Here is a 26,502-nt window from a genome sequence, read left to right on the forward strand (position 1 = left end):
TTGAGCCATTTGGCTCAGCTGTTAGCAATGTGGAAGGATTCAGAGAGGAAAAGAAACAGTGACATTCATTTCATTCACACACTTAGCATTTGCAACTTTAATCAACCGAAAGAAAAAGTCCCAAATGTACAAGTGAAAAAAATCCAAACTGTTGACAGGCTTAACTAATACCAGCTACTTTTATGTACAGTTGTATAAGTTCAAAAAATCTATCCTATATGTATGTACAAAAGTTGTCTATACATAGTTCTGTACATAAGGGTCTATACATTTCCTCAGAACCCTTAGGTGCCACCTCTTGGTGAAGACACCAACACTTCATTCAAATATCGTACGAAAAAGAAAAGACTGTTTCCAGGATTGACAAAACTCTGCATTCGGCACTCAGACCGTGTAGGCTCCACTCCCTTAAGATCCTTGTCATAATGGAGACCGTGCCAGGTGCGTGTGTCCCCTTAAGACCTCTACCCAGAACGCTCCAACCCGAGATGAGGCAGCAAAGTCCTGACCAGCGTGCGACCATAGGTCCAGGCGTGGATGAGCCTGCCGGCCCTGCTCACTGTCGGTACTCCAGTTCATCTACACTGATGACTTTGGCAGGCATGGAGGGGAGGGGCTGCTGCAACACATCTGAGCCAAACCATTTTGCAAGGCCCACAGGGGAGCTGCTCCTTGGGCTGGGGCGATGCTCCAGCTGGGAGTGCATGTGGGGTGGGCGACTGGGCACATTCTGAGGAGTCTGAACGCTCACAGCTGCCGCGTGGGACCCAGAGCCTGGAGGATGCAGAACTATGGAGATAAGAAAGGTTAATTCAGAGTTTGGGGCAGGGGGTAGGGGGGTGAGGGTGTAGTCCTGCCTCAACATGATCCACAAAACCCCCAAAAAAGTCTTTACCAGAGGATCAAAGGGCTTTAGAAAACCCCTTTGCAAAATGTAGATCCACCCTGGACGACATGACTATTTCCCATGGCAAGCAGCCCATGAGGAGGAGCACGTGAGGGCTGGGGATTTAGCGCATGGTTCCACTGCCCACCTGCCTTGCAAGCACAAGGACCAGAGTTTGATCCCCGGTACCAAAAAAAGAAAGAAAAGCACATGAGCTGGTGAGACAGCATCTACCTCATGCAGGCCCTATGCTGAACCTACTCACCCAACAGGGAAAGGACAAAGCCACAGCACATCGGGCTCTCTCTTTTCAGAAAAAATAATCCCAAATCCCACAGAGGTCAGTGTGCTTGACTGTATTGTTTGTTAAGTTGTTCCCTTACCCCAGACTTGCTAAAACATTACCGTTAACAAATGAGGTGTGTCAATTCATGTCTCACTGGAAATGTCCTGAAAGCCTACTCAGCCCACCCCAAGCTCACCTGCGCTATACCTGAACCTACCTGAGCGATGTAGCTGCTGTTGCATCATTGCCAGGTGCAGAGGTGTCCCGGGACGAGGGTTTAGGAGAGGGTGACTAGCAGCAGGTAAAGGGTAGAAGGGCTGACCCAGGATTGGGCCAGATATTCCCTGTAAATGAGTCAGGTCCATCCCAGGAGGAAGTACACCTGTTGGGCACACAGAAGAAAAACGGAGTAGACAGGTGTGGTGATGCACGCCTGTAACCTCAACAGTTGGGAGGCTGAGGCAGGAGGAACGCCACAAGTTTGGGGTTAGGCTACACAGTGAGTTCAACCGACCTTGTCTGAAAAAGCCAAAAACAAACCCTGCTCAGTAGTAGTCATAATGTTCCTGAAGTTTTAATTTTGACTATACAGTTTTGCTGCCCAGGTTCCCAATGTTAAAATGGATTGATGGACTGAACCCACTGCCTAGCAGAGTTAGATGGAAGAATCTAGTGACGTCTTTTTAGAGGTGAAAGCCTCCCACAGGTAGTGCTTCATTGGTGCCAGTGTTGTCAGGTCATGAAACTCACCAGCTTGGAGCAAACTTGGAAGATGCTGTGGATGCACTCCATGGGCCAGCAGCCTCTGGACCAACCCTGGGTGGAGCTGGTGAGCAGGCCGAACAATAGGGACGTGGGGAACAAGAGGAACCTGGTGGACAGGTCGCAGAAAAGGTGTTCCTGGAACTGGGGATGCCAAGGTGGGTGTTTTCCTTCCAGTTACTTTAGGTCGGTAATCTTGTTCTTTGGTGTAACGGTTGGTCTGGGACAGCGGGGTGGAACATGAAGATCTCTGTAATGTTGGAAGTTTGGGGTTTGTTGTAGAAGAGTCTCGGTCAGCACTAGATATGGAGTTAGATGACAGTAGGTTCTCTGTTAGGATCCAGAGAGAGAATATTTTAGTATTGGTAAACCTTTCTCAAATGCTTTGGCTTCCTAATGGTCCGGTAACTTTCTTTTTTCCCCGGTACTGGGGATTGAACAACCCTTGCCCTTTAAAATGTTTTCAAATTATGAGACAAGGTCTCAAGTTGCCCAGATTGGCCTCGAACCTCAGTCTCCTTGCTTCTGCCTCCCACAAAGCTGGATTACAAGGATTAAAATGCCACAATCCTGCCACGGATTTAGCTCAGTGGTTCTGCCACCTGCCCTGCAAGTACAAGGTCCCGAGTTCAGTCCCAGGTACAAAACAAACCAAAAACAAAAATGTCACAATTCTGATTTGAACTCCTCAATAAATTACGATGACTGCATGGTAGGGACTATCACTTGCCTTATAAACAGGCCCACAACATGTCCCAGGATGTTAGGAACAAAGCTGGTCCTAGACCTCATGTCTTACGGTCTATCAACCCTTGAATAGAGGATTTAAAAAAAAAACAGTACTGGCATCAAACTCAGGACCTTACAAGTTAGGCAAGCACCCTACCCCTGGACTACACCCCCAACCCATAAGGAATTTTAATATTTAACTAGCGGCTCTGAAGATATAAATGATACATCTCGTAAAGGGCCCATATCTCTATTTTTATGTTCCTCCTCACACAAGAATAGCTACCGGGAAATGCCTGGCATAGCAGGCATGGTGGTTTAACTAGCTGGGCATTCCGCTTTACCCAAATGGCTAGGGCCTGGACCTACGTGGTGCCTAGCTTGCATCAGCAGCAGCTGCTTGGGATCAACATGCTTGTTAGCCAAAGGACAAAAAACAAGTGTAAAATTATGTCAATCTATAACAGGAAATATAAATAGCAATTATAGTCTATTCAAAGAATGTGAACAACCTTATTACTAAGGCCAAGAGGATTTCCATTTTATTCCTTCTCCCACCAAGTCTCTTCAAACAGGCAAGACCTTTCAATTAGTCTACATCTGTTTAAACTCTTAACTTACTGGAATCTGTGTCACCATGTCCTTCACAATCTTTACTGTTCAGCTCACAAGCCTCTTTCATATTTTCTATGTACTTCTGAAAGCCTCTTACACTTACTTGGCACAGGGTTTTTTTGTTTTGTCTTGTCTGCGGTACCAGGGGATCAAACTCAGGACTTTGTACTTGCAAGGCAGGTGCAGTGCCAGAGTTAAATCACCAGCCCTTGGCACAGGTTTTATTAGATACCTAATTCTTCACTCACAAGAGAACCTTTCAGAATTAAAACTGTAATAGATCAAGGCCGGGTGTAGTGACTCATGCCTGTAATTTCAACACTTGGGAGGCTGAGGCAGAAGGATCATGATGAGTTCGAGGTCATCCTGAAGTACATAGTGAAACTGTCTCAAAAAACAGAAGTCAAATGTACAAATTATTCATCTTTGAAGATAACTTAAAAAACAAAGCATGCTAAATTAAAGGCCATTCTTTTAAACTAGCACTCTCATAATTCTTAGGTACATCAGTATTTCAAATAACTAAATAACTGTAACAAGGAATCAATCCAGAGGAGTGAGCAACTGAGCCCAGGGCTCTGATGAAAATCAGGTCAGGCTGGTCAGCACTCAGGGCAAGTTCTATCTGCCATGTATTTTCTTGAGCAGCACAGACTCAAAAGCTCTACAGTACCTTCACTAGCCTTCTGAGTATCCTCTTTACTGTCACCAGGAACAGCTTTTCCAGATGCTGGCTCCTCCTTGCTTTTCTCTTTGCTCTCATACATCTTCCGGATCACTGAGGTAGGAGTGAAGGAAGGAGAAAGCTGCAGAGAAGACATCTGGCATCAGTCAGCACGCTCTACGTGCCTTAACATCAGGCCCGGCTGAACTGGCCGCTTACTCAACAAGATCAGTAGTCCCCAGGTTGCCTACATGGTTCTGATCTGTAGCTACTGAAGGAAAAGAAATACAAAGAGACAGTGTTCCTAGAGCTTCATCCCTGTTTATAACTCTATGACTATAGGGATCTGGCTCTGCTTTATCGTTTCCAGCACAGGATTAGTCTGAGAAAAGCATGGTCAAAAGTACCATATACGGAAGCAATAGCTCTTTTCCATCTGAGAAAGGACATTTCAGAGACAACTTCAGAACCTAAATACTCCGTGTCCCTAATGTTTCTCTTCCTAACTTGGTTACCAGAAAATTCACAATTATTTTACTAGCTTAGCCTCTTTTAAAACTCATCACTTGGGATCATTTATTCCCCATCTCTTTTCTGTCATTTCTACTTTGGTGATTTTACTATGTGTTTTTTCTAATCCAACTACCCTAAACCACTGATGGCAGGAGACCAGTCATAATAATGAGCAGAAAGCTCTTTCAGGTGCCTTCAAGGTTTTTGGCACAAAGACCCACATAGAGTCCTGAAGTACACAGCAGTAGTTTCTTCCTCTTGTCTGTCAGGTTTTGTTGTTGTGTGTGGTGGTACTGGGGTTTGAACCCATGGGCTTCACTCTGAGCTAATCCCAAGCCCTTTTTTATTTTCAGACAGGGTCTTGCTAAATTACTAAATTAAAGAAACGCAATCTCAGCCTCTCACCCCAAACCTGGCTTGTCGGTCAGCTCTGACAAAGCTATAAGGGTCTGTGGGGGAATAATGCTAGTCAGATTTTAAACTAGCCTGGTCACCAGAAAAGAAGCAAACAAATGCTTTTGTTCAGACTGAGTTTGTATCACTGAGACCTGAACAGTTTGTGAATCCTCAGCATGTTCACTGGAACTGCCACGATCTGACTTGTCATACTTGTGTGCCTCACTTCCTGTCTCTCATTTTTGTCCTCACCTTCCCATACCAGCGATTCATTTATTTGAACATACTATGTCATCTGAGTGCCCTGGGCCATGCTCATCTATCTGGTGGAATACACTGTCCCCAGTTTAGGGACCTCATTGAGTTAGACTGTACCTGTCAGAGGAAGACCTGATTAATAGGCAGGAATGAAAGATCATTAGATCAGGATTTCTGTGGAAGACTCAAAGACAGGGTACACAGCGCACAACACAGGCACACCCAGAGACATCTTAAAGTCACACACAGTCACTAAGGGTCACTGACCATGCTTGTGATGGAGGCAGCAGGAGCTGGGGAAGAAGAATTCCCTCGGTGTACAGGTGCTGGTGACTTGGTCACTCGCTGTGGCCTGTGAACAAAGCAGTTATCAGCCTAAGCCCCAAACCACTCAAGCTCCAAGTCCTAAAATCATTTACTACTCAAGACTAGGAGATACTACAGAAAAGACATGTTCATACTGGGGTACTTCCTGGTTGCACTGTCTTTTGAAAGTGTTAGCAGATTAAACTAGCTGAAGCAAGACGCTGAGGCCCTGGTAACTGAAAAATCACATCAAAACATAAATTATTCTCCCCTACACCCACTGGGGATTGAACACAGGGCCTTGAGCATGCATGTCAAGGAACACACACTGCTACTGAGCTATATATCCCGACCTTTATTGTTATTGTTATTTTTTTTGTACCAGGGATTGAATTCGGGCCCTTGTGCTTGCGAGGCACGCAGCGGAACCACTGAGCCAAATCCGTGGCCCCCCTTATTATTGAGAGAGTCTTGCTAAGACGCCCAAAGGTGGCCTCAAACTTATGATTCTTCTGTCTTAGACTCTTGAGTGGTTGAAATTACAGGCATGCACCACCACATCTAGCCTTAAATACTTAATTTACAACTGTTCTATACGAAAGACTAAACTATAGTGTTCAGGGATATACATAAAAAATTAAGGCAATTATTACTTCAGTCCCTTCTAAGGGAGAAAAGAGGTATAATTGGTGAAGCGTCCTTGGAGGGCTTCTGGGTGACTACTAAAAGGGTTTGCCTTATTGTAAGCTACACATTTGTTTTATGAAATTTTTTGTTTTGTAATAAAAAAGAATACTATTACTACTTCATTCTCATTTCTCCCAAACTTACAGTTCATTTCACTTGTTCCAACTAGCAAAGAGGAGGGAGAGCAAAGTCAGTAATTACTTGTTAACAGCTCTGATTAAAAAAAAAAATCAGATCCAATCAATCACAAACCCTTGATGAAACAATTGTACACCAAGGCAGAGTTAGTTAACACAAGCAATCTGTGGGGAAAGGAAGTTAGGTGGAGTTTGGCTTTTCATCACCTCAAAAGTATGACTGTAGGTAAGAAGCTGTGCTAATTACATTATATAGAAATGAAATCCTTTAGCGGATATGCTGGAGCACACCTGTAATTCCAGCACTCTTGGAGGCTGAGACAGGAGGATCACAAGTTCAAGACCAACCTGGGCAATTTAGAAAGAGCCTGTCTCAAAAATTAAAAATAGGCCGGGGATGTAGCTTATTGCAAAGGCCCTGGGTTCAATTCCTAGTAATGCAAAAAAGAAATAAAGGGGTGAGGTATGAAGCTTTAACTCATAGAAACATCACACAATTTTAAAGTATATTTACTCAAAACAAGGGCCGGGGATTTAGCTCAGTGCTGCTGCCACCTGCCTCGCAAGCACAAGGTCCCAAATTCAATCCCCAGAACCAAAAAAAAAAAACAAAAAAACAAAAAACAAACCAAAAACTATATTTACTCAAAACAAAATTGTGAGGGATATTAAGTAGGAAGTACCTTTTCCATGACTACATGACTAATTAGCAAATGGAAACAAACAAACAAAAACTTTATAAATTAAAAATATAAATGGCCGGGGATTTAACTCAGTGGTACCATGCATACATTTTAAGCACAAGGTTCTGAGTTTGATTCCCCGTACAAAAAAAAATAATAATAATAATATACACACAGATACACTCACAAATGAAAGCCCAATGTCCCTGCAACAGAATTCAATCGTATTATTTCCTTTATCATTTGATTCTTGTACAATATATCAGCATGTGCAACAGAATTACTATAGATAATTAGTTTACTAATTTTAGGAAAATTATCTGCAAATTAGAACCCAAATTCACAAGGGTAGCATTAGTAACTTACCTGTTTCTGAATCCATCTCTGGTTCTGTCCACCTGTGGTTTGCCAAAACCAGGCTGGTAGAAGTTTGCTGCCTGTATTGCAAGGTCATGTGGCAGGGCCAGCCCCTCCAAAGCTGCCTGCTGCAGCTCTAGATGGCTCATCTGAACAGAAGAGGCGGGGTCAGTGGGAGAATGAAGACAGCGCACTTTCTACAAAGATCTCATGGGTACATTTGAGCAGCAACTGAGAAAAATAAATTACTAAATTATGCAGCCTATCTACCGAACAGTATCTGAATATTATTTTAACTAATCAGCACTTTTCCAGCCTTCACTGAAGTTGGACAACTATAAGACCACTGCAAAACAAGCCATAAGAGTTTCTCTCAGCTAGGCGTGGTGGCACATGCCTGTTATCCCAGCACTTGGGAGACTGAGGCAGACGGATACCTGAGTGCGAGGCCAGCCTGAGTTACATGGTAGGTTCAAGACCAGAGTGAACTACATAGTGAAACCCTGTCTCAAAAACAAAAGTTCCACTGCTGCAAAACCACTTCCAAGCCTTGTAGCAATTCAATCCTCCATTCCACAAGCAACAATATGGATGAAAAACCAAGCGAGAGATTAGATACGAGAAAGAATTCAGCCTGACCTGAGCTGTGACAGGGCTCATGGGCTTTCGAATGCCTTGGAATGGATCTCCAAGAAGTTGTTGTGGTCCTGCTGTGAAACCTGTCAGAAAAAGTTACAGAATAAATGAATGTCAAGACCACATTCATGCATCAGGGGAGTATTATCACTAATGCATGTTCTTCCTCACTGAACTCTCTTCTAGGAAGTACAGATTCCCTGGGCTGATGGATGTCTCTCTTCCTTCCCCTGTCACAGTGGGCTATGTGAACCTCACTTGGAGTATATAGCTGCCCAAACTGCTTGTATTATCTATCTTCCCCACTAAGCTGCCACCTTTATCCCTTTCAGAGCTAATACCTCTCTGGAGAGAACTTTCCAGTCAGCCATTTGGCCATGCTCACTAATCCAGCTGGTACCAAAGTAAAGCTCGGTGCTCTGAGGATCACAGTGTTGCCACAGAGTTCTCTCTCCCCTACTGTAGAAAGATCACTTCAAAAGCTGCCTCTCAAGGTACGACTAACAAAGGTGAGTGGGCAGCAGCCACTCACTGCCAGACTGGCAGAAACACTATGACACTGTTAGAACAGCTTTCTAGAAGAGCCTCTTTAAATTAATTCTAAATTAATTCTAAATTAATTGCAAGATTTCACAAGCCGGGCGTGGTGGCGCACTGCCTGTAATCCCAGCACTCAGGAGACTGAGGCAGGAGGATTGCTGTGAGTTTGAGACCAGCCTGGGCTACGTAGTGAGTTCCAGGTCAGTCTCAACTACACAGTGAGACCCTGTCTCAAAAACAAAAACAAAAACAAAAACAAAAACAAAAACAAAAAACAATAACAAATGTTGGCGGGGTTGTGGGGAGAAAGGAACCCTCCTCCATTGTTGGTAGGAGTGCAGACTAGTGCAACCACTATGGAAATCAATATGGAGATACCTCAAAGAGCTTGGACTGAAGGTTCCATTTGACCCAGCCATCCCTCTGCTGGGTATCTTTCCAAGAGAACTAAAAGAATCATATCACAGAGAAGTATGTGCACCCATGTTTATAGCGGCACAGTTTGTAATAGCTAAATCTTGGAAACAACCTATTTGCCCATCCGTTGGAAACTGGATAAAGAAGTTGTGGTTTTTCTATAAAATGGAATATTACTCAGCCATAAAGAGCGAGAAAATAGATTCATTCATAGGAAAATGGATACATATTGAAGATATACTCCTAAGTGAAATAAATAAGTCACACATGTGTAAATACCAAATAGTTTCCCTGGTGTGAATATTCTGCAACAATGCATAAGATTCTAATAAGATTACTGACATTTAGAAATTTGAAGAAAGGAGCTAAAGGTGTAGGGAAGGTGTGATGCGTAGGGGAAGAACAAAAAGGGAAAAGAAAAAAATGTGAGAGAATGAAAAGATGAAAATAAAGTGTTTGTAGATGGGGAGGGGAGGAGGGGCTGAAGGGAGGGCAGAGGTAAGGGGAAAAAATGAGAATCAAGACTTGCCATGTAAAGGTACATGATCCCAACAATGAATGTAACTGTACTGTATCCCTAAAATGTACCAATAAACTCAATAAAATTAAAAAAAAAAAATTCAACTCATTGTCTCTCAACCTCAATAACTTGGTAGACAGCCACTACTCCAACTTATTTATCAAGGAAAAATCTAAGAAACCAAATTAACTTTGTGGGATTGGATTCCCCAAATAAGGAAGATTAAACAGCTATCCCAATTTAGATTAATTGCAAGAAAAAATATAACATGAATGTACCATGAAGGATAGCTAAATAAGCTATCTTCCACATTTACCCCACACTTCCACACAAAATGTATAATAAATTTACATATTTGTTAAAACTCTGTCAGTTCTAGGGGATACGCATAATGTGTGTGTCTAAGGAGAAGCAGACATCTATGCTTCAGAGCATTTACCAGGCTGGGGATGTAACTCAGGTAAAGGGCTTGCCTAGCATGTATAAGGCCCTGGGTTCCATCTCACCAGTACAAAACATCATCTAGTTACCAATCGGTGACGGTATTCTTGGACGAAGGTAGTCTGCAGAGGCTGCTCGAGTTTGAAACACCTGTGACACAGGAGGAGAGGGTGCTCTTTGGCCCAATAAAGCTGCAGTAGGCTCCAAGCTACCCATAAGGCCACTCAGAAGATTGGAGGAAGCAGGTCTTTGAACTGGTTGACCCAGAAGTTCCTAACAAACAAACAAATCCCTGTGACTAAACCCAGTTCTTCTGTTTAGTCAGAAACTATGCATTATAAAACTTCTCGAAGTTAGACAATGAAGCCTCTTGATGCTTTACTGAAAGCCCTGACATATGTACATGGAACACATTTCTCGGCATGTTCAGCTAGCAACATACGCTTTAAATTAGTGATACAAATAGTTTAGCTAGTTGCAAACCAGAAATTGCAAACCAGCAAACTAGAAATCAAGGGCTTGCTTTGTCATCTTTTTAAATCACCCTATATACACTTCCCCGCTATACTGCTGCTGAGATTAGCAGAGATATTTCATAAGGCAGAAACATGACATCCTTAACTACCAGGCAATGTGGATTATCTAAAGCCCAAACCTGGACCACTACACAAAACCAGTTCAGAAGACTACTGTTCAGGGCTCTAGGGCCTCAGTCTAAGATTGAAACATACCTGCAGGATATTCTTAGGGACAGACTGGCCTGCAGTCTCAGCAGGAGACATCAAATGGCTTTCAAGATTTCGCTAAAAAAGTCAAAAGAAAAACTAGTTTTAACTTCAACACATGTAACTTATAGATTAATTGGGAAACACAAGAAAGCATTAAACATTCACAGGAGTTGACAACAGAATGATGTTTAAGACAAAAAAAACTAGACCAATTTGTTCCTCTCATCACACAGGTCCTAAAGACCTGGGAATGGAAAAACACTTTTTTTTTCCCCTCCATGGTACTAAAGATTGAACCCAGGGCCTTCACATTGAGCCACATCCCTAGTACTATTTTTATTGTTTGAGATAGGGTGTTGCTCAGTTACCAAGGTGCCCAAGCTGGCATTGACTTCAGTCTTCCTGCCTCAGCCTTCCACACTGCTAAAATTAAAAGTGTGTGTCACCATAGCCAGCTGGAAACTTAGAGGCACATGCAGAGCCCCACTCTGAGATCCTTCTGCTGCTAACACTAGTCCATTCTTCCTCCCTTTTTTTGAGATTGGATCTTGCTATGTACTCCAGGCCAGGCTTGAATTCACTGTGTAGTCCAAGCTGGCCTTGAACTCATGATCCTCCTTCCTCACATTCTGGGATTATAAGCATGTACCACCATGTCTGGCTCCATCTCACTGTTTCCAATGTTGTGAGAAAAAAGAAAATGGTGAAAATTGAGGAGCACACTTTTAGTCACAAGAAAATGTATTAATATGTAGATTTTAATTTTTATAGGAATCCTTGCTACCGATTATATTTTTAACAAGATTTACTGACCAGAAATGGTATTAAAAACTTGACAGTATGCCAATTTGGCCAGAATTATGTTTCAGAAAATTTATATTTCACTGATTTTTAAATAACTATCAAAATGCGTCTCTCATGCAGAACAAAGTTCAAATCCTCCAATCTTTACCTTTAATGTACTACAGGTTATATTTTGCATATGTCACTTGCACTCCCACCTGTACTTTAGTAAATTCCTATCTCTATTTAGCTCAGCCTTTGAAAAAAAGTGTTTTTTCTGGTACAACTGTACTAGAAACTTCCTTCCCTTCCACTAGATGGAACTGGCAGAGTCCACAGCAGTGTCCTTGGGTTTGAAACAGCCCAGAGATTCTCAGATGTTTGTTTTTGGAATTGGTACTAAATACAAATGATTTTGATAAGCAATCTCAGGAGATACTTGATTCCACCTAAGTATAACAAAGGCAAGTGTATACTATATGCCTTACAATATTTAGAGGATGCAATCTATAATTCCACTTAAAATAGACTGAACCAACATGCTTTATTTTGGGATATACACTATGATTGAAGCTAAAGCAGAAGAGGCAGATGAGATATAGTATACATAGCACAGGTAGTACTTAAAGACACTGATTTTAGAAATATAGGACCAAACATGCAAATCAAGCACTATGGATTACACCTGGTATACTTATTGCATTACTTTCCTTATTTTCTTTCCTAGGTTAGGTTGATTTGGTGTTAGCCTTGCCCAGCTACTTGAGTTATATCCTCTGCTCTTTTAGGAGATGAAGCACATTCCCTCAATTGAAAGAAAATATACTTCAAAGAACTGAATCCTCAGTATCAAGTTAAGCACCCTCACAACTCAGGCTCATTTGTGTCAATAAATTAGCAACACAGGCCTAAAAACACCTGCTGAGTATCTGTCTCCATTTCCTTAGTCATTCACATTAAAAGAAAAAAGCTGAATGCCCAAGATTTGACTGACACCACTACAGTCACCACCCAAGCAAAATACAAAGGTAACAAGAAAGGGAGATTATATAGTTTCAACATTTCAATCTGTTCTTCATTTGAGAGCCTTTCTATTTAATATTCTTTGTACGGAAATAATTCTAATGCATTTTACAAGAACATTCCCTTGTAACTGCTATGATGTGGTCCAACAGACAAAAGAAATTAAGTCTATCTTTCTGAGATGTGTATTCTTTCAGATATAAAATCAGCCTGAGCACTAAGGCCAGGAATAATAATAGCACCTCTGTCTCACCCTTTCAGGTTAAAATCTCACTAGCTGTTGGTAAGATAAGGCAGACTAAAAATCAGTTGCTTTCTCTAGCTAAAAGTGCAGTGAATCAGATAATCCTCTTCACACTTTGGCTACTTCAGACAGGGAACCAGGAGAAAAAAAGAGGTAAGACTTGATTAGGCAAATGTGCTAAAGCTTAACTAGAATAGTTATGCTTGTTTTCATTATTCAAAGGTACCTGTGCTTCCCCATCACTTCGTATCATCAAGGGATAGCGATGTTTAACACACAGGCTATCACCGAGAACTAGTAAGTATCGTGATGACCAAGACCAGCAATGTTACACTTCTGCGTTTAACTGATATGCAGTTCACCTTGTAACCTAATCTTATGCCCAAAAGTTGAAAAAAAAGTCAAGAGTTTTCCATTAGTAAATTAACAGCATGCAACTGTCTCAAAGTATCTTAAATATGTTGGCCTAATAATTTGTATTACTAATAATTTGTATTACTGTCAACTGCCTAATCAAAAGACCAGGAATTAGAAAGTGTGAAGAAATATTTTACTATAAAAGTATGTTAAGTTATATGAACTTAAATAGCTGAATAACCACAAAACTTCCTCTAGAGCTCTTTTAAAAAGAGTTTTATACCTTTTCTCTAGCAGTAACATAGTAAAGTTATGCAGGTATTATGTAAAATTGAACCTATTTTCACTCACCACATACATACACACCACAGGTTGCTTTTTCTAGTAAGGAAGAGCCTACTGATAACACACAAAAGCATCTAGACCCAAATGACTACTAAAGAATGTCCAACTTACTCAGAATACCTTTTAAAATATCCATTTATTGTGAAACAAAAAGAGGGAAAGGGAGAAAAGGTTGGGTGAGATTTGTGTTACATACTTACGCTGACTTTGGGCTGAGAAGGCAAAGTCCCACTTGCCTTCATGGTGCTCACTAACTTGTTAAATGCAGTCATATCCCCATCTTTCTTGAGTTGTTGATTGCTGGTCACAGCACTCGGGGTCTCCTCTAAGTGTTCTGCCATGAAGGGAGTTGAATTCTTCACTTGCTGGTCCACCTTCAAGCCCTTGAGCCCTGCTTCTACCTCTTCCACTGAAAGCACAACCCCTGAATGTGCTGAAAAGTGAGAAAGTATTGGTTAGACCAAGAAAAGGGATAGTAGGAATTCTCTTTGGCTATCATGATGGTTAAGAAGAAGATAATTTCATAACTGAAATGAGGCTGGCAATGAATTTTATGCAAACTTTAAACACGCAAAATCATAGTTACTTAGTGGGAATAAGGCTTCAATTTTGTACTTAGGAAGTGATGGAATAATCTAAAAATATTTAGATACTAGAACCAAAACCACAGCCATGAGATGCTAGAATTTCAGATTTACAAAGATGCTGCTGTGTGTCCTGCAGAAGCGTGTCTTATAATGGGTCTTCTGGAGACTGATTACTAGGCACAGAAATCCTAAGAGCTGAGTATCAGCAGGATTGCTAACTGCACTGCAGTTATTAGAGCAGTAATTGCTGTATTGAGGACTTCTCCCCTAAACAAGAACATGGCAGACTGGGACAAAGTCGTGAGAACCAGCAAGATATACTGGAGGAGACTGAAACATTCAATGTGGTGTTATACTTGGGCCAAAGCTAAGAACTCTGAGGAAAAGTTCTTATGCTGGGGTCATGACCCATTGCCTGTCAGATTCTCCAAAAAGCAAGTACTATTTGATAAAACGAGTCCTTTTCAAGACTGTTAAACAAAATCTACCATATATTTGACTTGATGCAACAGGAGTATATTAGCCCTAGGACAATCCACACATTTTTAGATATCTAAAGCAGATTCTCAATAAACACTTACAGCTCTCTTTAAGTTTTTCCTTATTTGCAGAAAGGCTGGAAAGAAGAGGTTTTAAATCCACTTTGGCTTTCTGTAGCATTTCTAAAATATCCACTTTATTTTCAGCATGGTCTTCCAATGGTATAGGAGCAAAATAATTCCCCGAGTTTTGTCCTGGAGAGAGGACAGCTTGCTCCAGACCTGATAATACAAATAAACATATTCATAATTGGCCTCAATAAAACATAAAAACTTATCTCTAGCAGTTTAAAAGGACACAAATTGAAATCTATTCATTATTCAGAGACACTAAGATCCTAATGGACCCCTGAAAAATGAAGTCAAACTTAAAGCCATGTGCAGTTGGGCGAGCCTGTTATTACAGCTACTCAGGAGCCTAGGCGGGAGGATTCCAAGTTTGAGAGTAGCCTGGGAAACTCAGTGAGTCCTTGTCTCAAAATAAAAGAGGCTAGGGATATAACTCAACATTCCCTGGGTTCAACGCTAGTGCCACAAAGAAAATAATAAAAAGGCTAAGTGTGTAGCTAAGTGGCAGTATCTGCCATGTGGAAGGCCCTGGGAACTTGGATTTAATTACTCATACCAAAAAAAAGAAAAAAGAAAAGAAAAGAAAAAAGACAGGCACAACGAAGACAATGTCAGAGAAAGCTAAGTCTACATTCAAGGCCAGAATCTTTAATCAGTTTACCTGCAAGTCTCTCCAGCTCTTCATGTGGTGTTGACCCAAGGCTGCTGGATCGGCTTCCTGATCGGCTGGGATTAGAGAACCACCTACTGAACCGACTGGCAGAGACTGACCCTTCTCCCAAAACATCTTCTATCATCTAAAGAGAAATATGAGTTGAGCTAAGATAATAGTTTTTAGGCAAAAAAGGACGCGAACATTCAAATTTTAAGAAAGGGTCACTTACTTTGGAACTTTCTTGATGCTGCTGACCTGAAGATAAACAGTCTCAGAATTTAGGAATTTGAACCTTTTTCTCTTCCTTCCTGGGTCATTTCTGAGTATCTTAAACATGGCACAATCAACCATATGCTTTCTAAGTATATATAGTCAAGGCTCTATGCCATACAGTATTTTGGTTTTACATCTTTTGCCTCAGAAAAATCCATGTACTACCCAAATGTTCTCAGAGGACTTAGTTTCTTTTCTCTCAGTTTTTCTGAGTCATGGTCTTGCTATGTAGTCCAGGCTGGCCTAGAACTTGGAATTCTCCTGGCTTAGCCTCCTGAGAAAGGCTACAAAAGTAGACTCAAAGATCATAATTCTAAGATAAAATTTAGAAAATGCCACAATGGGAGAGTTATTTTAATAGATCTCTAGTTTCTGTTTGGGCTTAAGGGGAAGTTTATAGGTATTTACTTTCTTTTAAATCCAACCTCCAGCCAGAGGTGGAGGCACATGTCTGTAATCCCAGCACTCGAGAGGCTGAGGCAAGAGGATTGCAGTGAGTGCAAGGCTAGCCTGAGCTACATAATGAGTTCAAGGCCAGCCTGAACTACACAGCAAGACCCCATCTCAAAAAAAAAGGTTCAACCTCCATAGTTTTGATTTAAAAAACAAGGGCAAGTGGGCTAGGGATTTAGCTCAGTGGTTCCACCACCTGCCTCACAAGTGCAAGGTCTCAAGTTCAATTCCCAGTACAAAAAAAAATAATAATAATAAGGCAAGGGTAAGTGATGCACTATGATCAGAAATAATATCTTCAATATTATTTCATGATAGTTATATTGCCAATCTTTTCTAAAAACTAGATTTCAGTCCAGTTAAATATATACATTAATCTTTCTGTGTAACAGAATTGGTAACTTTATTTTACTTGAAGTTTAAAACCAAGTAAGTGTTCACCAAGGCAAGGAAAACTAGATTTACTTTTGTTTTTTTGTAGTCTTAGAGATTGCAAGGGAGCTCCAATAGTGAGCTACATGTGCAGCTCTTTTTATTCTGAGATAGAGTCTCACTAAATTGCCCAGACTGGCCTTGAATGTGTGATCTTCCTGACCTAAGTAGCTAGGATTATAGGCACACATCACTGCATCTGACCTAAAATTTTTTTTCCTCATCTGGAATAATGTTTTCATAATCTATACCCAAATTAAAATAAGTAGGGGCCAGGGATTTAGCTCAGTGATTCCACCACCTGCCTCACAAGCGCAAGGTGCTAAGTTCGATCCTCAGTACCAAACAACAACAAGCTAAAACAATTATTTCTTGTGAAAGGATTTAAATTCAAAGCCTAATTTGATTTGTTTCTGGAATTTCTATTTGTGGAAGAATTATTCAGTTTCAATAACATCCACTTATAGATTCTCATACCTTAAATATGATTTTCAAATGCATTAATTTTGCTAAAGAGAAACATTTTAATGTTTCAGTGGAAAAAGTGAGAATTGTACCTAAAATACAACCATTTTAGTAATAAGAATTATAAAAGGAGGAATGAAAAGCTACAGTTACTCAAAATGTTTCACTGTTGAAAAAAACTAACTTTTACAAATAGCAAAAATGATGGCTTAAGCATATATTTGTGATCTGCCTGTCTCAGCCTCTCAAGTTCCTGGGATTAGAGGAGTGTGCCACTGCACCTAGCCCTAAAAGGTTTTAAACCTGAAAAGAATCCTATGAGTTTATCTAGTCAGTTATTTTTACCACAGAGCAAGCTGGGACACTAACAGCTGAGGCTCCCACCAGTGTGATGTGCAGAAAATGGAAACCTGGACTCAGGGCTATTTCTGGGTCAGGGCATCCTCGCCTATATTCCTATTGAGGAGCCTGGGAACTGTATTCTAGTGTTTCAGCTATCCTTAGATTTTTAATAGCATTTTTAAGGTAACCTATGTGACGATCAGTCTGGTCCTTCAAACAATTCATTTAGACAAGCATATCCCTGGATTCACATTTGATGAGAAAACACATTGTGAAATATTTTTCTCTTTGATAGTTATTTGGTCTTACTGATTAATGCTTGGATTCTCTTACTACTTTCCATTTTTGTAAAAATTACTGTTTTCATATTTCCTTTATTCGATTTGGATTTCTTTTCTTTTTTTTTTGAGACAGGGTCTATGTATGAGACTGACCTGGAACTCTCTATGTAGCTCAGGCTGGTCTCGAACTCAGTGATCTTCCTGCCTCAGCCTCCCTAGTGCTGGGATTACAGGCTTGCGCCACCACTCCGGCTCTATATGGATTTCTAATGAGTGCACTGAAGGCAATATTTTCTTGTGAACATACTTTTGATTATATTACTAAGGTGTTTCTATGTCACATTCCTGCTAATGATTCTACATAGTTTAGGATTTCCATTTTCTTTTTCTTCCATTTTGGTACTGGGGATTAAACCCAGTGTGTAACACATTCCAGGCAAGGGCTATACCAGATTCCTTTTCTCTTTAGTTAACATACTCAAGGACCTGTTAAGTGTCAGTACTATAATAATTTAAAAGTTATAGGGCCAAGGTTTTAGTTCAGTGGTGCTGCCACCTGCCTTGCAAGCGCAAGGTGCTAAATTCAATCCCTGGTACCAAAAAAAAAAAAAATGGATCCATGCCAGGTGTGGTGGCATGTGCCTGTAACTCCTCCAGCACTTCCCCGCTGGGACAGGAGGATCATTGCAAGTTCAAGATCAGCCTCGAACAACACAGTGAGACCCTGTCTCAAAAAAACAAAACAAAAAGTTGTATCCCATCTTAAGCTTAGTTTCAATTAATTGTATGCAAATATGATTTGCACTTTGTACACATCCTCAACTTGTTAATTTCTAAAGGTATTGCAATGCCAGTGAACACACTGTGGATATATGCACATGTATGTGTGTGTCTATATATAATACATAACGTATATTCCAGGGCCAGGGATGTAGCTCAGCAGTGCCATGCCTGCTGGCAAGTGCAAGGTCTTCAGTTTGATTCCCAGTGCTGACAAAATAAAAAGAAAAAATAAAAAAATATTCTCTCTCTCTCTCTGTTTCCTCTGCTAGAATGTAAGTCATGTGAGGACAGGGTCTTCATTGTGTTTACTACTGTAACTTTAGTTCCTACGAATAGTGTCCAGAACCTTGAGTTGCTCAATAAATGTTTTTCTGAATGAAATTAATTGAGATTTACTTTGTAGCCCAATATGTGATCAAGTTATACAAAGGAAAGTACATTTTCTTAGTAAATTCTATAAACATTGATGTTAATAATATTTATAATATATAATACAATATTATAATATATAAATATCAATGTTTGTAGAATCTACTACTAAGTGTCAGGTATTGCTTTAAACACTTTAAACATATATCACATTTGTGACATCTGTCAATCGATACTCGAATTGTTTATAGTTTTTCTTTTCCAAATTGGTCATTTTTTAAGCATTGTGTATAAAGAGTTCAGCTTGTTAAACAGTACAATCAGAGCAGTTGTTTTTCACTGACCCCGTGTTAGTTTTAAGTAAATCTATTATAGAATACATACTATGATATATACTGTGAATAGACTCTCCATGAAAAAAAATGGGCAATGGACTTCCTGGCCTAGTACTAACTTGTTTAGCATTAGCTAGATGTCTGGGAGTGAAGGCCAAAGGACAAGATAACGCCAAGTCCCTGCTCTTCCTTTTATTTTTCAGAGGGAGCACACTTGTGGGGAGTTAAGAGTAGAAACGTCATAGAGCTGGGGATTTAGCTCAGCAGCATAGCGCCTGCCTGGCAAGCACGAGGTCCTGAGTTCGATCCCCAGTACCAAAAAACAAACAAAACAAACTGCATAAATTAGGATTCAGTTTTCACCACCTAACAGCTGTATTACTTTGGGCAAGTTATCTAAACTCTGTGCCTATTTCCTCATCCATAAAATGGAAAATGTACTATACACCAATTTATAAGGTGATGATTAACTTACTATAAGTAAAGCTGTAAACAATCAGCAGTGTATATGTTACCTGTTATTATTAAAGTTTAGGCTTCATTAGCACTGTATGATTAAAGAGTGAATTCTTCTTCTGCCTAGGCACACAGGTGAATTTTGCAGGTGCTAACATTTGGAGCAAGTATAGGTCTCTAAAATCTGACCTTCTGATGTGAAAACTTTCAACAATAAGATTTCCATCTGTCTTCTAAGAGAATGCAAAAAAAAAAAAAAAAGTCACAAAACAGTTGACATAAAAACGATACTGTACCCACAGAAGTTAAGATTTAGCTCAGTGGCACCACACCTGACTTGAAAGCACAAGGTCCTGAGTTCGATCCCTGATACCACAAAAAAAAAAAAAAAGAATTTAGAGGACCACTGAGTTTTTGGGTTTTTTGTTTTGTTTTGTGTTTTTGAGACAGGGTCTCACTATGTAGTTGAGACTGACCTGGAACTCACTATGTAGCTCAGGCTGCTCTCAAACTCACAGCGATCCTCCTGACTCAGCCTCCCAAGTGCTGGGATTACAGGCATGCACCACCACGCCAGCTTTTATGACCACTGAGTTTTATATCAAATAATTATAGACTGGATCTGGATGTGATCCTTGTGTTTGAGGAGAACCAAAGGACTATTGGTTGGAAGAGTAAGTGAGGTATCTGACTAGGATTACTTACAATTAAAATCGCTATTCAAGAATTTTAGAAACAAAATCAGGCAAACAGTATCACAGCTGATTTGAAACCACATTTCACATGCTCTTGACAAATGTGGTCAAGGACCATACTGGTCTATACCGAGATAAGTTCATAAAGAATAAATCAGGTATGATAGCACACACCTGTAATTCCAGCACTGTGGGAGGTCAAGGCAGGAGGACTGCAAATTTGATTCCCACCTGGGCAACTTAATGAGACCGTCTCAAAAAAAAAAAAAAAAAAAAAAAAAAGCTGGGTCTGGGGTACATAGCTGTAGTCCTAGCACTCTGGAAGCTGAGACAGGAGGATTGCCACAAATTCGAGGCCAGCCTCTACTATATAGTGAAACCCTGTCTCAAAAACAAACCAACAAAAAACCCAAAAAGTTTAGGAATGAAGCTTAGTATGAAGTACTGGGTTTGATTTGAAGAAAAAAAGAAAAAGAGTAAATGTGAAGAAACTCTTATAGCAATTTGATTTTGCTGTAACATTGGTACCTTATACTAATAATAAAGAATTTAAGATGTATCAGCTGGGCATAGTCCCAGCACTCCAAGAGGCTGAGACAGGATTGCAAGTTGGAGCCTAGTCTATTCAACTTAGTGACTTACCGAGACACTTCTCCCCTGCTCCCCCAAAAAGGGCAAATGATATAACTCAATATGAAGGCCTTGGGTTCAATCCCTAGCATCACATTAAAAAAAAAAAAAGCTGGGCATGGTGGCGCACGCCTGTAATCCCTGCACTTGGGAGGTGGAAGCAAGAGACTGCTGTGACTTCATGCCAGCCTGGGCTACATAGTGAGTTCAAGGTCAGCCTCAACTACACAGCAAAACCTTGTCTCAAAAAACGAACAAAAAAGGAGAAGTATTTCCCTGGAACTCATAGATGGCCGTTTCTACCATCAGTGCTATGCAGTGCTGGCTTACTTATTCTGGGAGAACAGGCAAATGAAAAAGGAAACAGGTTAATCTCGCTTGCTCTGCTGTGCCCAATCTGTCCACATACAGTAATCAAACAAGGACCACTTCTAATTTTAAGTAGTCATTTAAGTTAAATTCCATGAATCACTGATTCTTAAGGCCTGGTCAGTTCATGCATTTAGTGTTGCAAATGAGGTATCTGAGTATACAGATTTTTGTAAACTTTTTAAAATTCTATTTTAATATAGTCCTATGCATGCTTTCAACAATCACAGAAAAATGTCACTTTTTAGGCCATAATTATTTAGGGAGAGCTAGTAGTTTCTAGTTTAGAAGTCCAGAAGGAGACCTCAAGAATTTAACAGCAACACTTGGAAGCATTCCTGGTTCTTCTTCACTAAAGGCTTTTGGAACCATCACATAATATCATAAAAGGCACCGCCTTATCAGGTAGACTCACCCAAGGAATGCAGGTCAGTGTGACACCAGTCACCAGTTATTAAAAAAGAGCCAATTCATAGTAAGTCTGTATAACAAATAATTAAAAATAAAAGAAGCCAGGTGCAGTGGTACACGCCTGCAGCCCCAGCTATTTGATTGGCTGAGCAGGACTGAAGTTTGAGGCCGGCCTGGGTGACTTAGTAAGACCTTAGGCAACTTAACAAGACCCTGTCTCAAAATAAAAAGGGCATATAGCTCGACAGTTGAGCATTTGCCTAGCATGTGTGAGGCCCTGAGTTCAATCCTGAGGAGCACATTAAAAAAAAAAGAAAAGAGGAAGAGACAGCTGGGTGTAGTAGCATGTGCCTGTAGTCCCAGCTACTCAGGAGGCTGAGGCAGGAGGATCACTTGAATCCAAGAGTATGAGGCCATCCCGGGCAACACTGCAAGATTCTGGCTCAAAAAAAGAAAAAAGTAAATAAGTAAATAAAAGGAGACAATGTTCTTAAGCACCTGAAGGCTTTTTAGTCCAATGCTAACAAGGCTAGAAAAAGTGTTAACTGGTACAGAATTCTCATTTAGTCATTTCTGTTAAGCCTCTCAAAGCAAAACTGCGATTTGAGAAAAGCCAAAAAACCCAATAGCATCTAACAAGCAATACTTTAAGCAGGAGGACTGCACAAGCCCAGGAGGTTTGAGGCCTTTCTGGGTGACATAATGAGAGCCTGCCTCAAAATAAATACATAAGCACATAAAAAAAACAAACAGTACCATGTATACTCAGGGCAAATTCAACTTTACTGGTGGCTCCATCCACGTTTGTAAGCGTGCTCCTATACTCACCGAAGCCAAGCATGGAACTTTGTCAAGGTTAAAGAACTCATTAAAGTCAAATTCTCCTGGGGGCTGTTCAGGCAAGACAGCTTCCCTTGGCACTTCCTGATCAGCAGTAGGCTTTTGGGTGAGGATGACCTCCACTTCATCCTCTTCAGCCACACCTCCATTGCACTCCACTATGCCTGAGAACAAAACCAGGAAAAAAATACAGTCTAATGAACTGGACAACTCACTCCAGTCTCACCCAAGCAGAGCTGCTTTAGGTGACTAAACTTCTTCAGCAGGGACTGCACTTCCTAAAGTAAAACATTCAGTGCCCCTCTTCCGGGAGTTGGAAAAAGAAAAAAGGTTTTAATAACCAGTCAGACCACCACCAATGGGAAAGGATTATGGTTCCCTCCTCCTAAGCACTTCAAGTTTCCTACAACAGAGTAGGTACTTTTTCCAGTGGGCACTTTGAAAAGATAAATCATTGCAAGACTCTTGTTGGCTTTATCCACGTATCTGTACCACCACTTTCCAGGTTAAGCAACCTAAAGTATTACATGACATCTACCCAAGGGCAATGTTCACTTGCCTGCAGATGGATAGTAACTTACCTTTCAAAGTAAAATTCAAAGGTTACCTCTTCTCGGCAGTCTGCCCTACTTACCCTTTTCGCCCCACCAAAAAAATTTTAATAAATTGTAACGCATGCATTGTCTCTCAGAGTACTTATCACACAGTATTACAGGAAGTCTAGTGAGACTGAGACCTAGGTTCTGCTCTAATCAGTTCTGTCTTACTATAGTGCCAGCTATACTTAAACCTCAGTCATCGTCTATTACTTTTAGGAAGAGAAGCTAGGACTCAGTGAATCTACCAGGTGATAATGTTTAAAGTACCTAATGTCTTAGTTTCAGCCAAAGCATGGGCAAAGAGCAAAATCATGAGAGGTTAAAAAGAAAATTAGAAGTCCTTAAAAACAACACCCAATACCATATGAGCTCATGAAACATACTAGGCCCTGAATGTTTTGAATCTGAAGAACAGAATTTCCAAAGCCAGGAAAAAGGACCTATTAAAAGAGCTGCATAGGGGCCGGGGATTTAGCTCAGTGGCACCACACCTGCCTTGCAAGCACAAGGTCCTGAGTTCTATCCCCAGTACCAAAAAAAGAAAACAAAAGAAAAGAAAAGAAAGAAAGAAAGAAAGAGCTGCATGTAGTTTCAAGATCATGGCAGACACTAATCCTTCTAGGAGAGGGAAAATTTTTAAATGCCAAACCAAAGACCCATCCCTTCTCGAAACTCCCCAACAATTACTGCAGTCTCATTATTAATAGGAAGAATATTCTAGACTGACAGGTAAAATGCTAACTTCTCTTTCTTTCTAGTAATGCTCCAAAAATCTAGACAGCAAAGCAGGCTATATAGACCCCATCTCTCAACACTAGCAAGTGGTCTTAGCCACTTTCAGTCTTCCACACTACACTGTGAGTAGGGTTACACATATCACCCAAGAAATATATGCTAAGAACCTGTGCCTGCAGAGGGCCTACATGTACTAGGGTACAGGTTTCTGAGCCATGGACAAGTCAATGGGCAGTGTCTGCAGTGGCTGGATTGCTAGACACCAGTGGTAAATATTTTTTTAAAGACTTGCACTTAAACTAAAATGAATGTTTTGGTGGAAGAATTATCCCCACTTTACAAAGAAATTGAACCCTAGCAAAAGTAAACAACTCAATAGCCTAATCAGTGCTAAGTCTGTGTTCTTTTCCATTCCAGCAATTCTTCTCCCTAGACCATTTAATCTACCAGATTCTGCCTGCCCACTTCAAGACAAGCAACAGATGTTTTGTTGAAGTTCTGTTTCCCAATTTGAGGATGAGGATTAGGACAGGAGGTGGTACTCTGCTCAACCCTTTACAAAAGAAACTAATGCTTCTCTGATTCATTTTTGTGTTGAGATAGAACGTTTCTTCTTTTTTTTCGCCCCGGTACCAAGGATCAAACTCAGCACCTTGTCCTTATGAGGCAGGTGGCAGAACCACTGAGATAAATCCCCAGCCCTGATAGATTATTTCTTAACTGATGAATGTCTTTTTCGAGCAGCAAGTGTGCCTCCCACCAGGGTATGGGAGCAAGCACCTGTAATCCTAGGACTTGATGGGCTGAGGCAGGATGATCAAAGTCTGATGCCAACCTGGAGTAAACACTGAGTTCTAGGCTAGCCTGGACCACACACTAAAAAAAGAGTGCCCAGGGCCAGGGATTTAGCTCAAGGGTGCCACCGCCTGCCTAGCAAGCACAAGGTCCCAGGTTCGATCCCCAGTACCAGAAGAGAGTAGAGTGTGCCGGAGAGAGCAGATTGGGCCTGACTCGTGAGAGTGGGCACTAGAGCATGAGAACGTGCACTAGCAGACAGATCAGACAGCTGGCTATTTATTCTGACAGACTTAAAGCCAGGGACCCAAGTAAAGATAAAGAACAAGTTTTATTATGTTGTAGAATAAGCATGTATGTTTTATTAGACAGGCTGTTTTTTATAAATGCAGGTTTTAACCACCACCACCCCTTTTTGGTCCCACTTTGTATTTCTGAACCTAGCGGAGCTTTCCATTTTTCCCTTCTATATAATTTTTTGCTATTTCTAAGCAATGCATATTCAATCTCTTCTATTCAACACCGTATGTACATCACCTCATACTGGGCTCTGTAGAGTGGGTGATCAGTGCATTTTTACTTTTAACCTCATGCACACAGAGACTGTTGTCTGCTCCCTGCTGTCCTGCCAACACTAGTGTGCACCCAGGTGTGCTACACAGAAAGCTCAGCAAAAAGCTGGAATGCAGGCATAAAATGGACTAAAGGCCTCATGATACCTCCTCCCCGGTGATAAACACCAACTCTTAGGCTTGCACTCTTCCAGGCAAGATAAATACACAGGGTACTTGTTTATTATACACAGTAGCTGGGACAGTTAGGTACTTTTTGTAATTAACTAGTGGGATGAGTCAAAAATTTATAGATTCCACCACAAGTTCTGCCGTGGAACTCATGTGATGGGCTCCTGTGTTATACTCTGTGCGAGCCTCAATCTTTCTCTGCACTGTTAAGGTGAGGAAGGGTTATCACCATCTATCTCACTCTGTCTGGCTTCTCCATTTGTTGATACAAGAATGGTTGCAATCCAGATTTCATCTCAGTTATGAAAAACATGTTTTTAATCACCAGATGCTTGTTCTTCATCATGAGGTGACAAGCTACACTGGCTGGTGCTGCTTTTAGTTTAACAGAGAATAAGACACAGGCAGATTGCAAAAGCAATTAAATAGCAAAGTCTCCCATTACCTATCAATTTCCTGCATCATCACAGGAATGTGTGACAGCAAAAAGATGATAGCAAAAAAACTGGGTGTGGGATACATGCCTGTAATCCTCACACTTGGGAGGCTGAGGCAGGAGGATCACCTTGAATTGAAGACCAACCCTGGCCACATAGTGAGTTCAAGACCAGCCTGAACTACATAGTGAGACCTGTTATCAAAAAACAAACAAAAATAGGTAGTATCTACTATATTTTAAACACTGTACAGAAAGTTATTTTTCCCTTTTTTTCTCCTTCTAAATAAATTCCACTAGCTTATATCCACTTAAATTTTCCTTAACTTCACTAATTTTATTTATCTTTTTTTTTTTTTGGATACTGGAGATCAAACTCAGGACCATGTGATTGCGAGGCAAGTGGTGGCACCACTGAGCTAAATCCATGGCCCAGCTTCACTAATTTTAAATTGGGAGTCATTCATTCACATATTAAAGGAGCTTTCCTTTATGCTGCCTAGTGTCTGCCAAAGTCCTTCTGCCCAGTAAACCTGAAGACTGGAAGGGACTAGAATTTATGAGTAAATAACCAGTAGAGGCTGAGCTCTAATGTGCACATCTGATCTTTACAGCTAAAAGGAACCCTTTAAGATATGGCAGGCACTGTCTTCATCTCACAAAGAAATCCAGCTGGGGATTAAACTCAGTGTCACCGTGCCTGACTTGCAAGCACAAGGCCAGGAGTTCGACCCCCAGTACAAAAAACAAACAAACAACAACAAAACAAAGAAACAGATCCACCCATTAAGATTTCTGTCACAGATTATTCTTTTTCTTTTCTTTTCTTTTTTTGGGTACCAGTATGCAATTAAGCCAGTGATAATCACACCTTTTTTTTTTTTTTTTTTTTTTTTT

The 26,502-nt window shown here is 40.7% G+C and overlaps 1 protein-coding gene across 1 annotated transcript in view; it reads right to left on the reverse strand.

Moving 5' to 3' along the window:
• Positions 1 to 92: 92 nt before the first annotated feature.
• Eif4enif1 (eukaryotic translation initiation factor 4E nuclear import factor 1) overlaps positions 93 to 26,502 on the reverse strand; it is a 49,786-nt gene continuing 23,376 nt past the window's right edge. The window contains exons 7-19 of the mRNA XM_010603846.3: positions 22,286 to 22,461; positions 15,170 to 15,305; positions 14,482 to 14,661; positions 13,514 to 13,746; positions 10,565 to 10,636; positions 9,923 to 10,106; positions 7,919 to 7,998; positions 7,289 to 7,428; positions 5,377 to 5,461; positions 3,952 to 4,084; positions 1,923 to 2,264; positions 1,390 to 1,554; positions 93 to 789 (exon numbers count right to left, since the gene is read on the reverse strand). Coding sequence (XP_010602148.1) covers positions 557 to 789; positions 1,390 to 1,554; positions 1,923 to 2,264; positions 3,952 to 4,084; positions 5,377 to 5,461; positions 7,289 to 7,428; positions 7,919 to 7,998; positions 9,923 to 10,106; positions 10,565 to 10,636; positions 13,514 to 13,746; positions 14,482 to 14,661; positions 15,170 to 15,305; positions 22,286 to 22,461 — 2,159 coding nt within the window. The 3' untranslated portion in view covers positions 93 to 556. The remainder of the gene's footprint in view (positions 790 to 1,389; positions 1,555 to 1,922; positions 2,265 to 3,951; positions 4,085 to 5,376; positions 5,462 to 7,288; positions 7,429 to 7,918; positions 7,999 to 9,922; positions 10,107 to 10,564; positions 10,637 to 13,513; positions 13,747 to 14,481; positions 14,662 to 15,169; positions 15,306 to 22,285; positions 22,462 to 26,502) is intronic.

This window comes from Fukomys damarensis, unplaced genomic scaffold, assembly GCF_012274545.1.
Source record: "Fukomys damarensis isolate Sample0158 unplaced genomic scaffold, DMR_v1.0_HiC HiC_scaffold_12, whole genome shotgun sequence".
Taxonomy (NCBI): domain Eukaryota; kingdom Metazoa; phylum Chordata; class Mammalia; order Rodentia; family Bathyergidae; genus Fukomys; species Fukomys damarensis.